Source organism: Eublepharis macularius, chromosome 14 (genome assembly GCF_028583425.1).
Source record: "Eublepharis macularius isolate TG4126 chromosome 14, MPM_Emac_v1.0, whole genome shotgun sequence".
Taxonomy (NCBI): Eukaryota; Metazoa; Chordata; class Lepidosauria; order Squamata; family Eublepharidae; genus Eublepharis; species Eublepharis macularius.
This window is the reverse complement of record NC_072803.1, coordinates 70,850,118-70,866,101: the sequence shown is the minus strand read 5'-3', so window position 1 is coordinate 70,866,101 and position 15,984 is coordinate 70,850,118. Positions and strand designations below refer to the sequence as shown.

The window sequence follows — 15,984 nt, the reverse complement described above, 5'->3', positions numbered from 1 at the left end:
GCTTCGGAATTAAAGCCCATCTCTCCTCGAGTATGGCTGTATTGAAGGTGTTGGGTATAGGGTGTGAATTGCTCCTGAATTGTAACATCTTAAACTCTCAATGCAGTCCTAAACACTAATAAATTCAATGAAAGTGGGCTTCGAAGGGTGAAATCCTGTTTAGGATTCTACTGTCAGAAGATAGAGCATGTACAACACATTGTTGTAACCTCGTACAACTTTCCTTTCCCTATCAGCACACATGGTTCGGAGAGCCAATGTGGGCATTGTGTCAGACTAAGATCTGGGAGACCCAGGTAGAAATTTTCCCACTGCCATGGAACCTGGCTGTTTGACTTTGGGCCAGTCACTCTCGCTTTCAGTCTGATCTGCCTCTCAGGGTTGTTGTAAGCTTTAAAAGGAAGATGGGAGAACTATGTTGTAAGCCTCTTTAGGTCCCCGTTATGGAGGGAAAATGGGTATAAATATCTAAAAATACAGGTAAACTAGAATGCAGAAGATGAGGATAATTTTTCCACCCCCGCCCCGCCTTTGTTCTAGTCTTGCCGGCTTGCCTGAAGACACTTTGTGAAGCAACAGGGATCTTCAGAGCCCCTCTTCAGAGCCAGGGGCGCAACGCCGCCTTCCTGCTTCATCTGTTTTTTCCTGTTATATTTGCTTGCAGATCCAGATGTATCAGCTTTCTCGGCTCCTTCATGATTACCACAGAGACCTCTACAATCATTTTGAAGCACATGAAATTGGACCTAGCCTATACGCTGCCCCCTGGTTTCTTACAATGTTTGCTTCTCAGTTCCCGCTGGGATTTGTGGCCAGAGTATTTGGTGAGTCTTTCTTATTATCAAGGGTAGCATGGAATCGTGTGTGATATCCGCCCGTCATATTTCAGATATCTGCTTGTCTGCTTGCTGTATTTAGGATATAGTTTGCTTGCACGTCAAAAGAGACTTTCCTTTTTCTTTTACAAGATGATGCACTAATAAAGAGGCACAAGTGGTTGTCATAGAGTCAGATGACTGTAAATGCAGATTTTTTTTCAAGTATTAAATGTTTCTAGAGCATCTGGTGACTAAAGAAGAGATGGTTTATTTTGCTGATCGACTTAATTTTATTCAGTGCTCATTTAATTCTATCCATGAATTGGCCAATGTTTTGGCAGTTTTTTAAGTGCATATTAATTAATTAGCACAATTAGCTATAGCTGAAGCTATGATATTTTTCATGTTTTGGAAAGTGCTAGGATAACCGTAATCTGTGCGATATAAGGATTTTAGTGACAAACGCACTTAATTTTTCAAAAACCATTTAATAAAATTTCTAGGGCAAGGTCACAAACTCATTCCTGTGCACATTCAGGGTGGCACCAGTGCGTACTGGTGGGTCTGCTACTGGTGGGTCACAGAGTTGTTTGTCTTTGAGAACGCACGTGCCTTTGACTTTGAACAGGTACAGAAGTCTAGATGGAAATAAATATTTACCGTTTTAAGCACCAAAGCAATCTTGTGGATACAAGTAGGCTTTGGGGTACAAAAGGATTAAAATAGGGAAATGCAGAATGCTTGTTGCTGTGGCAGCAGGAGCACATTATGAACGTAGGGGCTGGTCTGTAAAGTATTTCATGCATCGAGAGTTGGGGAACAGTTAGCGAATTGTGATGAAAGAGGAATTAGCTATTGCTGAAAACCAGGACGGATGAGTAGGCAGGAACATCGTTTTAAAAGACTTTAAAAAGTGTAACATCCTTTAGGGACCTGATAAAGCGGATGTGACAAAAACATTGTTGATGGTTTTGGTAAGTCTTTTTACCATTTGGGGAAAAGATTTGATAGAATAGCATATTTGGGGCCACATTCTCTGGTTGGCGGAATTTGGCAGCAGTCCTAATCTTTCCCTAAATCTGCTGATTTTACGGGTGGACTTTCCAAGTGTAACAGATTTTGAGGTTATATTTCAACATTCCTCATCTTGGATATGCATAATAAAAGAAGACAATTGTTGGCAGTGCTTATCAATGTCCCTCCCATGGGAGACCTCCAACCCCCCCCCCAAACTATTCCTGGGGGTCCCCCATCCCCCCAGAGTAACATTTCAGGGGGCATTAGAGGCTTCATTAGGGGAGTGGATTTGGCAAAAACCATCCCCCTCTTTCTGCCTGTGGAAATCTAGGTGAGATCTAACCCAGCTTCTGGGAGGTTCTTCAAACACATCAGAGCTCTACACAAACTGTGAGGCAAAAGCTAATTTGAAGATAGTGGAATCGCAGAATATTTTGATGCAATAGTTATTATTGCTTGCTGAACTTCATTTCTTGCTGGACAGTGACAATGGAACACACCACATAGCCAGATGACGAAAGGACTCTAGATCAGTGCTTCCCAACCTTTTGGATATGGTGAACCACAAGTCCAAGTGAAGTTGGTACAGTAACCCATCCAGAGCTGACCCAAGGTTTTCTGGCACCCTAAGCAAAGTATGACCTTGGCGCACATCTTGTCCAGCATCTCTGTAGTATAGTGGTTAATAGGTTGGACTGCAAATCAGCAGAATGCTGATTGGATTCCCATGACTGCCCTGAGCTCAGTAGGTGGCCTTGGGTGAGCCCCTCCTCTCAGCCCCAGCTCCTCACCTGTATGGTGGGGATAATAAGGACACTGATTTTGTTCACCACTCTGAGTGGGTCACTAATCTGTCTAGCAGAGCAGTATACAAGCACAGTTATTATTTATTCATTGTTGTTCTTCTGAGCAGTCCCACATTGGGACTTCAGCCTCTTCTGCACAAACACAGTCACTTTCCCACCAAAAATGAGGTTAACTAGGCTGAACGCCTCAGCTTCCCTCAGTTCTTCTTTCGTTGCCATTAGAAGAGAGGTTCTTCTAATGTTCTTAGTGTCTTTCTTCTTTTCATCATAATGTCATCGAAGTAATTATTTAAAAAGTGTTCCCAGTGTTCAGTTAAAATGACTCAAACGGATGAACATGATCTTTGTCTCATTTACCTGGACAAAGGCCATAATGTGTCTGCTTGTTGACACTGTCAAAAATTTACTCCTAAGGCTAGGAGTGCTAGAGCTTCCTGATTAAAAGCAGCTCTAGGGGAAAAGGTGCTACAGGGCCCACAAAAACTGGCAGCACAAAAATCTGCCATGAAAGGACTGTTGTCTGTTACTGATTAGTCTGTATCAGTTTTGACCGGACAGCCATCAGATCTAACAAAACACTGATCCTCGGTTCCGCATCCGGTTCCTTCTTATTTGCGTTCCCGCACTAGTGACCCTTTGCCTGGCCATGCCACAAAATGTAAAAAACATCACTCTCCAGATGTCAGCCAGAACAGGCTTCTTTGGAGCCACCTTCCAAAGAAGAGTAAGACTAAGCACTCTAAGTGACTAGCATCCGCTTCCCAAAGTGCCATGCTCTGTTCCCCCTCCTTGCCTCTACCCATTATCGTTTGGTGTAGTGGTTAAGAGCACGGGACTCTAATCTGGAGAGCTGGGTTTGATTCCCCACTCCTCCGCTTGGAGCCGGCTGGGTGACCTTGGGCTAGTCACACGGCTCTCTGGAGCTCTCTCAGCCCCACCCACCTCACAGGGTGTTTGTTGTGGGGATGATAGTAACATACTTTGTAAACTGCTCTGAGTGGACATTAAGTTGCCCTGAAGGGCGATATATAAATCGAATGTTATTATTATTATCTTAGAGGAGTATAGATTCAACTCACACGCCATTGCTGCCCTGAATGCCTTCCTTTCATGAGGTAGATGCCAACTACCTACCTCTGGACGAGTTCCTGGCTTTGACATTGCCTTCAGAACCAAACTCAGTTTCGTTTCCTAACTAGAGATGGGCACAAACTGGAATACGAACCAAAAAACCCATGAACCAGTCCAGTTCGTGGTTCACGAACCAGTGGTTAGTGGAAGCTCGTTTCCACAAACTTCCACAAACTAGTCTACTGGTTCATTTGGGTCAATTTAAACAGAAATTCCCCTTTCCGTGCCACTGCAAAGATCAGCTGCTTGTTGGAGAGATGTGTTAGTATTGTGCATGTATAGGCATAGGTGTAAACTACGGGGGGGCTGAGGGGCTCGAGCCCCCCCGGGCAGCCAGTGAACTACATGGGGGCTAAGGGGCTGAAGCCCCCTCAGTTCTCACATGAGGGTCTCAGTTACAATAGCCGATGAAGCACAGGATTGTTCCACCCTTCCTGTTATATCATATTATAATTTCTATGATTCTTTGGGGCTTTGGTCCTGTTTTTTGCTTGTATGTATTAGTGTGTTTATTAAGAATTTATCATTTTTAAAGGTATTTTGGTTTGTATAAACAATTTACAAATAAATGTTACAGAAGAATTAAAGGGACTCTGATAGAAGATATTTGATTTTGAAAATCAGGCTCCTGGAAGGCAAGATTTACACACTAGCAACAATATATGCACCAAACAATGCAAGAGAAAGTTTTTATGAAAATGTTTTCCAATTCATTTTCAATTTTCAAGAAGATAATGATCTTCGGAGACATGAATGGGGTAATGGATCTAAGAAAAAGATAGGTGGGAAAAACAAAAACAAAGAAGGCAAACTCCCCCAAAGTGTGCTCTCTCCCCTCCTATCAAGAAACTATTTTTTGAAGTAATACCTTAAATAGTATATGATGGCTTCAGTGGGTTAAATGTCTAAAAGATTTTTGATCCTATGAAGGGAACACAAAGCTTACAAACTGTCAACCAAGCTTGTGTCTCTTTTACATTGTGGGCGACTCAAGCGGTTTACATAAATAAAAGGACCAGAGAGCATGTGAGATTTTGACAGCCATAAATCCAGAGAGCATTTATCTCAGAAGTCTCTCAGCTCTCTTCACTTCCCCCCATCTTCTCCAAAATGTGTTTAATTATATGGAAATGTTACAATTGGAAGATGCTTGTAGGATCAAAAATATGAACATTGGAGACTATACTTTCTTTTCTGACAGACATCAAACACATCCAAGGATTGATATGTGCTGGATATAAAAAACATGAGTTATTTATATTGTTATATTATGTTTACTCTTTTTCTTTTGACATAATTATAATTGTGCTATTGTTTTTATTTTCTTTTTTCTGTTCTGCTTATATTTATAAAAATAAATTTTATATAAAAAATAATTTATACACTGCCTGAAAATACCTTTGACTATGACACACTAATTAGCTTAGTCCTTAACCCTGGCTGGCTCCACCCATTTTCAGTGTAGCAACAGTCAGATTGCAAGACCTCTGTTGGATATAAGTGCAATATAAGTGCATGGCTACAATTTACATTCAGGGAACGTTAGAAGATTCCACTTCTAATGCTGTCCCATTCCTCAGGTTTCATAGGGGGAGAAACCAGAGAGTTAGAAAGATAGACTGGTCAGAGCATCTGTTTACTGTTTATTCCTTTACTGCCCTTTGATGTGTAGATTACTACTCAGGAGTAGAGATGGGAATGAACTGAAATACAACCCAAAAAAACCCATGAACCAGGCTGGTTCGGGGTTCGCGAACCAGGGTTCGTGGAAGTTCCTTTCCAGGGAACTTCCACGAACTGTATGCTTGTTCGTTGGGTCATATTTACAAGGGCAGTTTAAATGGCCATTTCCCCAGTTAAATGGCCATTTAAACTGCCTCTTTAAGGACCCTGCTGCAGCAGGCCCCCCCACCCCGCCACCTGCCAGCTGACCTGCCTGGCAGAGCCCTTTAAACTGCCCAAACCCCAATGGGCTTCCTGCCCTTCAAGAGGCTGAAAACGGCCTTCCTGCCCTTCAAATGGCTGCTGCGGCAGCCATTTGAGGGGCAGGAAGGCCGTTTTCAGCCTCTTCTGTTGCCCTGCAGGCCCCCAGGGAGGTGGAAGAGGCCGAAAACGGCCTTCCCACCCCTCCTGGGAGGAGAGGAAGGATGCTGCACTGCAGGATAAGGTAAGCGTGGGGCTGGGCTGGGGCTGGGGGGTAGGGGGTCTGGGGTTTGGGCAGTTTAAAGGGCCCTGCCAGGCAATTTCAATTTCCATTCCATGTTTAAGTGGAGAGGTGATATCTATTGCAGAAAAGGACAATTCCTAAAAATGAGTGCTGTCTCTCTGAAGCAATGAGAAGCCCTATCTGCATGAACAAGATTGGAAGAGGGGGGTGCAGATCAGAGGCCTTTTAAAAATTTCCTTTTGCCCTGTGTCCAGGCTGTGATTTAGTTAATAATGTCTTTTAAGGTGGAGTTTAAGCAGTGTGCTAAGAAAGCAAGGTCTATAAAATCCTAGGTAGTATAACTGCGAGTTTTCTTTGGGGTCATGACTAGCACTGTTCTGAATTGCTTCAAAATGTGCTTGTACTCACTTATAGGATATGAGTTTGAAGTGAGAAGATGGGAGTTTGCTACTACTTTGCACTCTGTACACTGCTCAGAAATTGAGGGCACGGCAACTGTTTTGTATTCTGCCCTGGTTCAGACTTCAACCATGCATTTACCAAACGAAGGCATCTGCAATGCCATAATTTAGTAAATTTCAGTACTAAGTCACCCTTATGAATAAGGCAGAATCAAGACTCCTATAAACGAACGTCCAGGAAAACTTAAAAAATGTTCCCTTACAGGCTTTTCCGTGTTGCCTTTTTTAGTGTCAAATTTGTGACCATTAGTTTGTCCTATACACATGGTATGTATAATTATAGATCATAAAGTGGCTATCCTAAAAGTGAATTTCAAAAACAGGACACAGCAAGAGATCGCTGAGATAGCACTATAACCACTGACCAACTCCCACATTTTCCTAGGTTTGGCCCAGCTCAGGAGCATTGTTAGGGGGGTCCCCATGGGTGCCTGGGTCCCCCTAAATTTGTGCGGAGCCCCTCCCTAAATCTCCCATGGCCCCGCCTCCATAGATGGTGGCAATGGAAGCCCCTCCCTGTGATGTAATTGGCTCCTCCTTGTGGTGTCACTAGCATAGCAATACCTCTGGCCTGGCCCCAGCCCCCCCCCCGGGAAATTGGAAAGTCTATGCCCCTGTGTATAGGCTTCCTTTTTCCGTGGATCTCAGAACAGAGTATAGGGGCTTACCCTATTTACTCTTTAACAAGCCTGCGAGGAAGGTTAGCCTGAGAGAAAGTATGGCTGGCCCAGGGTCACCAAGTGAGCTGTATAGCTGAGCAGGGTTTTCAACATAGGTCTCCCAGGTCCAAGTTCAATACTTTATCCACTTGTTAGGATAAGGGTGCCCTACTGAAATATAGAAGTAGAACCAATCATTCTGGATAAGTATAAGAAGAGATTATTGCCATTACATAACGCATTTACTATTTTTTTTCCTGTTTTGTCCCTCTGTTTTTCAGACATGCTGTTTCTCCAAGGTTCAGAAGTTATATTTAAAGTGGCTTTAAGCCTGCTGGGAAGCCATAAGCCCTTGATTCTGCAGCACGAAAACTTGGAAACGATAGTTGATTTCATTAAATGTGCTCTTCCAAACCTGAGCTTGGTACAAATGGAAAAGACCATTAACCAGGTATGAAACTGGATATTATCAAGGAAGATTAAATGATAAAATCTCAAGCAGTTCATTCATGTACTTGTACGGGGAAAAAGTATACACACATAGATTTGGAAGTTATCTCATGTCAAAACAAGATTGTTTTTAGATGCTGACAAGAATAATTAAAAGTAAGCCTTTGGGTAATATTATAGTGGAATTCCCTACTGTGTTTTCTTGGTGAGATTTGTTTGTTTGAATACTGGAAATGTTTCGGGTGCTTGAACCACAGTCATATATTCTGTGCTCAGGAACGAAATTTGTAAGTGCTCTAGAAAATGACGCAAGAAATGGCATTCCTTAGTGTGCAAATGAGGCCTGATGCAGAGTCTGCTTGGCTATGCAGGACAAAGACCATGAAATGACAAACATATTATTCTCAAATTGCAGTTATCAGCCAGCCATTTGGCTTCTTAGTCCAAATCTTTCTGCCTAAAAGCTGTTTAATGGATGTCATTTTAGCCCTCCCAAGGAAACAGGTTATTTTGACCCCAGAAGTCATTGGAAAAATTGGTTTACCCATTTAAAACTTTCTACAGACACCAGTCTCCTGTTATGTTTTCTCCTCAGTGAATGCCAGTGCCCCAAAGTCCCTCTCTTCCCTTCACACTTCCTGTCTTTTTTAAGTCTGCGGTTCATCATAAGTGTAAAGTGGGGTCATTCTGGCCCCCAATAGGCTTGACTTGACTTATACTTTGCATAATTGTAAATGGGGGTTCTAGTGACCCCATAAAATATTGAAAAATTATTTTAGCACTGTTTCCATATATAAATAGATGGACCAACACCTATTATCTCCATTGTATAGGAAGGTGGAGCGAATAGTGAAAACTACAATTTCTCTTCATAATTTATATCCATAGATATTTGTTTAGCAAAAAAACATACTTTTGACTTTCAGATTTTACACTACTTTTGAAATTAGAGGTCGCAATGACCCCCAAGGAAACCACTTTTAAGCACAACAGTTTATTCTAAAGAAAGCAATTATTTTTAACTGCTATAATACTGAAACTACTACCATGTGTGACTTGCCACCTGCTGCCACCAGGTGTGAGTCAGCCACATGGTGGCAATGGCAGGCAAGTCACATATGGTGGCAGTTTCAGTATTATAGCAGTTAAAAATTATTATGTTCTTTAAAATAAACTCTCTTGTGCTTTAAAAGTGATGGCGGGTCAATTTTACCCCCTTTACATTTGGATGAGGATTTCATGTTTTCAATGAGGGGTATTTTTGTCCCCGATTCCAGATTTTACACTTCTTTGTCTTGCATAGCTGAAGAAAGTTATTCTTGAGGCCTGATTTTTTCCCTAGTAGCTAATGCCATCATTGAGAGAGCTATTAGGTTTCCATTTGGGGGGAGGGTTTGTAAGGGGGTCATTTTGACCCCAATTCCAAAGTAGTTGTCAGACTATGGAATCCCAGTTATCTAGACTTTGTCTCCCCCTTCTGCAAGAAGCACAAGGTTTCTTGATTCCAAAAGGTTTATTGAAAGACAATGCTCAGGATACAAGTGTCCATATTCCAAGGATAAGGAAAGCCTTGGCTGAACGAAAGCTTTGTTGAGAATGACACACAAAATGAAAGTAACAACACTTCAAACACCCATTCCCAGCCTCCCCCCTTAGTCCTGTCTAGAAGGCCTGGGAAGGCAAGGACGTCAAGGTCGGCCGGTACGGATTGATAAGAATTCTTCGCTCCCATGGATATATGCGGCCTGGGCAGCACCTGGGCCTGGAGGGAGAGATCTAAACTGACACTCTGACAGTAGTGCAATCAGGTTTTTTTCCCCTTGGGAGGCTTAGGCTGCTTTATTGACAATTTTATGGTTGTTTTTAATGATTTTATTTCATTTGTTTACTTTGTAAGCAGATCTCTGGAGATGCAGCATATGTATTTTCTAAATAAATATGAAAATCCATTCACTACAACCACCCACCCATGGGCCTTCAAAGCTTTTCAGGCTTCTGCTATCACACTCATGCCCTCCCTAGAGTACTTTTTAATCCACTATGTACCACAGATGCTTTCCACTCAAATTCTCACAATTCAGCATCCTCCCCCTGCCCCACACTCCTTCCAATAGCCTCCATATGAGTCGATAAGGAGTCAGTAAGAAAATAACTACTCTTTTGCTCAACTCTTAACCTTGTACTATGTTGTAAACTAGTTGTATAGTATCTGGTGTGCTAGATACTGGACTACACAAGTACAGCTCTCTCATTTATGCCACTCATGGAAAAATGCATGGTCATGGTCTTCTAGCTAGTTGTCATTGCAGTGTCTGTCGTTTTTACTGTGGTACATATAGTATGCATAGTTGGTTTCTTCCTATGATAAGAATTACAATGATAAGTGCTAGATATTCAGAAGATTCCTTTTTTGATTATCAAAGGTTCTCCAAAAATCATAAGGTCATAGTGATGGATATTGAGGTGGGATGTTTTCTCTCAACGAAGCTCTTCTCCAACATGACCAAGGTGAATTTTACCTGGAACAGCCATCCTTTTATTGGATATACAGTAGTGAATATGGTTCATAAGTGATATTCTGATAGGTAGCAAGTTTTGCAAAATAGAGCATTTGTATACTCTGATGCTCCTGATTTGTCATGGAAAATAACAATCAAACTAGACATGCACCGTGCCATCTCTTGACTTTAAAAAAAAAATCATGAAGACACTCTTCCATTTTTACATATATAATAGGTATTTGAGATGGACATCTCCAAACAGTTGCAAGCTTATGAAGTGGAATATCATGTACTTCAGGATGAACTGATAGATTCGTCCCTCAATGACAATCAAAGGATGGATAAATTAGAAAAAGCCAACAGTAGTTTACGTAAACAAAACTTTGACCTCCTTGAAGAGCTACAGGTATAAATTTTGTATTTTCCCCCCTATCTTTTCTTCTATCTAGTACATTTTTATCTCGCCCTTACCCACACGGAGTGCAGGGCTGTGAGCATACTTCTTCCATATTCAGTTTTGTCCTTTCAACAGCCCTGCAAGGTGGGTTGTGCTGAGAATGAGTAACTGGCCTCAAGTCATTCAGCAGATTTAATTGGAGAGTGGGTATGTTGCCTTATTAAGGAGACAAACACAATTTTTTAAAATGTCCCTTAAAGTTAAAAAAAAATTGCATTCCCCCTAAACAATGTATATTCAAGGTAATAATGTGCAAATAGGTGATAAATGCTGATTCCATATCTTTACAGCTGGAGGTAACCACAGCCTGTATGTTTTTAAATTTCAGGAAAAATGCAGAAGTGAAGCCTTTATTGATGATTAGTGGGCAATCAGAGGGCCAGAGGATCTAATTCTTTTCATTTAACAATGAATTCGCAGGTTTACTCTGGTTTTCAACCAAAGCTGAAATTGGCTGCCATAGGGGCTTTTAATAATCAAAACAAATGTTGATTAATGGTTGTTGTGGGTTTTCCAGGCTGTATTGCCGTGGTCTTGGCATTGTAGTTCCTGACGTTTCACCAGCAGCTGTGGCTGGCATCTTCAGAGGTGTAGCACCAAAAGACAGAGATCTCTCAGTGTCACAGTGTGAAAAAGATGTTGGCAGGTCATTTATATCTACTCAGGAGGGGTGGGGTTGAGCTGAGTCATCCTGAAAGAGTTTCCCAGGGTGTGAAATGCTAATGGAGGGAGGCTTCACTGTATCCTGAGGAGGTTCTTTTGCATGTGGATTGGTGCTTGATGTGCTAATCTTCTCTGCAGGGCTATTGTCGGGTATAGAGTGTTTTGTTAGCCTGGTGTTTTTCAGAACTGGCAACCATGCTCTATTCATTCTTAAAGTCTCTTCTAGGGGTGTGCAAAGGCACTCTGTTTCGTGTTTCTTGTTTCGGGTTTACCCGCCTCCGTCTTCCCGGACGCCTGGGGGAGGCATTTTCCCACCGAATCAAGCCAAAATTGGTGGGGACCTTCCTCTAACTCCTCTCTAACAACCCCCCAAGTTTCAGACCGATTGGACTTTGGGGGGCCATGTTATGGCCCCCCAAACTAGGTCCCCCTATCCTCGCATAAGAAAGGGAAGGGTGAGCATATTGTTAGCTTGCTGCTGCTCATCTTCTTCTTCATTATTTCCTATGGGGAAAAAATGAAGAGGCAGGCTTCCTTTGCCAGGGGTGGCATTTTGCATGCAAAATGCCCTCCAACCCTCTGGGGCCCTTCTCCCACCCTTCCTCCCACCCCCCACCAAGGCTCAGCCTGCTCCCACTTGGGGGGGGGCATTTCATGGCCTCCCCAAGTAGGTGCTCTTTTCTCTGCTACTTACAGCTGGGGGAGGCTTGTCTTGCCAGGGGTGGCATGTTGCATGCAAAATGCCCCCCAACCCTCAGGGGCCCTTATCCCACCTTTCCTCCCACCCCCCACCAAGGCTCAGCCTGCTCCCACTTGGGGGGGCCATTGCATGGCCTCCCCAAGTAGGTGCTCTCAGCCCCCAAAGTCCACCCCTTACAGCCCCACACAAACCCAATTCCTCCCCAGCTGCCACACACAGACCCAAATCCCCACATTAGCCCCTCACAGACCCAAATCCACCCCCAGCAGCCCCACACCCATAACCCCAGGAACAGGCTGGCAAAGGCCAGCCCTCTCCCTTTGTTCCCTATGCTGGGAACTTCTAAACTCTCTTTCCTTGGGCAATTCTGCACAGCCCAGGGGTGCCACAATGGTGGGCACACTTCTGAGTGCCAGCTGGTCCCTGTGAAAAGGCACCTGAACCACAGACACCCTCCCTCAAATTCCCCCACCACCTACAGAGATGGCTGGCCAGCCAGCCCCATTGTTCCCTATGATGGGAACCAACTGCACAACAAAGAATAAAACATGAACAACACAAAATAAAGTTTTTTAAAAATTATTTTCTCCCTTTCAAAGTACAAGTAGGCAAAGCATTATGACACATTACACCAGCAGTCCCCCACACAGAAAAATAACAGAACTCACTTAACATCAGAGAATCACAAAGCACAATTCCTGTCAAAAACACTTTATTTCTTGAACAGCTTTAGGTTACACAGCAGGGGGGCACACCAAAGGGCATGGCAGCAGTATCTTACACAAAAATAACACAACTCACTTAACATCAGAGAATCACAAAAGCACAATTCCTGTCAAAAACACTTTATTTCTTGAACAGCTTTAGGATACACACATAGAAAACTATGATTTAAATCAAGCCTTACTGACTAGTGATTTAAATTGTGATTTAAATTGTGATTTAAATCAGTTTGATTTAAATCAAATCCACCCTGGATTGAACCGCCTTCAGTCCAGAGGCCAGTTTACCACAGAAACCTCTTTCATTCCCCCCACCCACCCACCCCCATTGTAGCCACTTACAGAGGGCCTAACACTGAATAGGCAAAAAGAAAAGGATCAGTTCTTGGCAGTCGTCACATTGGTTGGTCTGAGTCATAATTCACGATTCCATATCTTGCTACTAATGAAGTTCATATCCAGCATAATTCTACATTAACAACACTATGCTCATCTAAAATACCTTGGTTAATAAATTCATACATTCATTAGTCAACGTTGCATAGATTTATTAGCTTTCTCATATTTTCCACTCTGTGTTAAACTATAGGATCAAGTCATTCTAGAGCTTAAATAATCAAGATTTGGAAGGGATGGGGAAACGGATTCCAAACAAAATTTGATTTATGATTGCAAAAGGTTCATCATTCTGACAGTTGCAGTATGTGTGTTGTTGGGGTGGGGGGCTGCATAAGACAAACCAAACGCTCCCCTCTCCCAGGCTCTGTTTGGAGGAAGGGACAGATTTTGCCCCCATTCATTAATCTGTGCCTCAGACTTCAGCCCAATTACTTTTATCCTCCAGAACTCAAAAGGAGTCACCAGAGAAACAGGCATACCTGGATCTGTGCAGCCCCACTATTGGTTCTCTGCTTTGGGCATGCTAGAGTGTGACAAAGAGATGCCCCTCCCATTGACTTTGATGTTTGTCTGCCAGTTATTACCAGGATCATTTTCTGTATATACAATCTGTATAATCATTTTCTGTATATACAATCTGTTTTAAATGTTTGTGTTCACCCAAGATGCATGGAAATGCTCCAAGTTATTAGTCTGTATTTTCCTCCACTTTTCCTCAAAAACACATGAATGCTTTTCCTTTTCTTTATTTCAGGTGGCCAATGGAAAGATCCAAAACCTAGACGTCATGGTTGAGAGCTTGTTGAGCAATGAGAGTAAATTGAAGCAGACGGTTCTCGCTCTAGAACTAGAGAGGAAAGCCTTGCTGGAGACAGTGGAAGAATTGCGTACACATTCGGGAAGGGCCATTGGAGACCCTCTGCTTACCAGACAACAGCACATGGATGCTGCTATTTAACATGAGGAAAAAAGCAAGATTTACATGGAAAAAGAAAAATCTGAAATGGAATTGGAATCTTTAATATTGTCCTTCACGTTGTCCATGCCTTAATTTTGGAACAAAAATATTGCACAAAAGAGAAACATGTTACTGTGCTTATTCATTTCTAAAATTCTTTTAGATGACACATGTATATGCAACACAACAAACAGAAGAGCCTTTGTCTGGTCTGGCGGTCATTTTGCTTTTGACCAGCATGCCTACATGTATTTTATTTTCCAACCACTGTTAACATGCGCAATCCAGATTCCCCAATAATTGCTTCTTTCTCCAAGGGCTCCTTATTGCTTTTAGGAAACTCCCTTTTCAAGATGAAAAGCTGCAAAAGTGCTGGAAAATGACTGAAGTAGGAGCTCCTGAACGGATTTTTGCCTCTGTTTAGAGGTCTATGATGTATTTATCTGTGATTGGACTTAGTACCTTTCTGACTTTATTTTTGCCTGAACTTGAAATGGGTTCCACAAATCATGTTGGGTTTTAAAAACTTTCATGTTGCCAGAAAATACCAATGTAGTGAGCCAGAGAAAGCTGAATTTCACCATGATATATTTTGGAGTTACTATTGGTTGTTATAAATGTGATATTTTAATTATACTTTTTATTTTTCTATTAATATCTAATATTACAGTGTGGTTAGCACTTTGATTGTATTCTGGATACTCTTTCCCCCCCCACCCTCGTGCGTGTGGTTACGAAGCCTGAGACTCTGATGCTATTATGGTGGATCATGCCTTAAGGTTTCATTTTATTTATTTTTTCATCATTGTGTGTTGTACCACTTTATTTTTCAAATGGGAAACCAAATAACTTTCATTTTTTAATTTCCACCTTGAAGGTCATTTAAATGTCACTTTCTGCAATTGTGGATGCGCTTCCGAATGTTGGATGTATGCCAGATGTAGCTAAACTATTTTTCACAAAACAGTTAACTGATGATTGAACTAGGAACATAAGCTTTCTTAACAATAACTTTTGAAAGCTTGTGTTTAAAAGAACTTTGTCTTTTAATTAAAGTATTTTTCAGATCAGTAAAAAGCACTTCATTTATATATTCCATTTTATCCAAGAACATGAAACAGTATTTACTCTCAAGAAGGATCAATTGATAGTACAATGTCTGCCTTTCCTTCCAAATTTATGGGGAATTTATGAGATTTTACCTAAACTGCTCATGTTCCAGTTCATAAAGCACATTGCTGACAAAAGTTGAATTTATTATAAACCTATTCAATAAATGTTACTGCTTCCACACAAGCATGTATTGAGGGTGCAAGCTCCAAGCGCTGAAATTAGGATTTTACCATTGAGTTCAGTAGTATATGGACTTCACTTTATAAGCATATATGCACTGCAAGCTTGATTTGATTCGATAATTCTCTCTTTTCAGGGAACCCTGAGAATGAAAGTTCTCCAAGGGGTCAGGGATGGACAGAGAATTTTTAGCGCTTCCCAGGAGTCTCTAGAGCAAGCCATGACTATTAACTTAATATTATACAGATATACTTTGTAGTGTAGATGTTTCCTAATTATTGCTTATGTTATCTGAAGAGAACAAATTGCTCCTTAATTTCTAAGACCTTAAACTGACTCCTTGGACATTCTCATTTGTTTTCACAGATAGATCCAATGTCTGGTTTTGTATCCTTAACCATCAGTAATGATGCTCCATTAATCTGTAATATGGTTGTTCTCTTTAGATTTCCTGGTTTTTATTATATTTGCTGTTTTATGTGCTCATTTGCATTTGAACAAAGATAATAACTGATATATTAGCAATATACAGCAATAAAACAGCAATAAAAAAGAGGTAATGAACCCAACTAAATTAATATTGTGGTGTTTTCAGAATCCAGAGCAGTGTCTCCTCTTGCATTACTGCCAGAAGAATGGTGGAGAACCAGTCACTGGGAAAAGCTATATGCCCTAGGACCTGTTCACCAGTGGGCTAGTTAACCCACTCAAGACAGTACTCACTCAAGACAGTACCCACTCAGTACTCAAGACAACTACTTTTGTCTGCCTCAGTATGCATT

The 15,984-nt window shown here is 41.7% G+C and overlaps 1 protein-coding gene across 3 annotated transcripts in view; it reads left to right on the top strand.

Annotated features, from left to right (window-relative positions):
• Positions 1-14,989, top strand: part of TBC1D1 (TBC1 domain family member 1) — a 212,579-nt gene extending 197,590 nt beyond the window's left edge. For all 3 annotated transcript variants that reach the window (XM_054997481.1, XM_054997480.1, XM_054997478.1), the window contains 4 exons: positions 665-824; positions 7,341-7,510; positions 10,246-10,416; positions 13,706-14,989. In XM_054997481.1, coding sequence (XP_054853456.1) covers positions 665-824; positions 7,341-7,510; positions 10,246-10,416; positions 13,706-13,909 — 705 coding nt within the window. In that variant the 3' untranslated portion in view covers positions 13,910-14,989. The remainder of the gene's footprint in view (positions 1-664; positions 825-7,340; positions 7,511-10,245; positions 10,417-13,705) is intronic.
• The last annotated feature ends 995 nt before the right edge of the window (positions 14,990-15,984 follow it).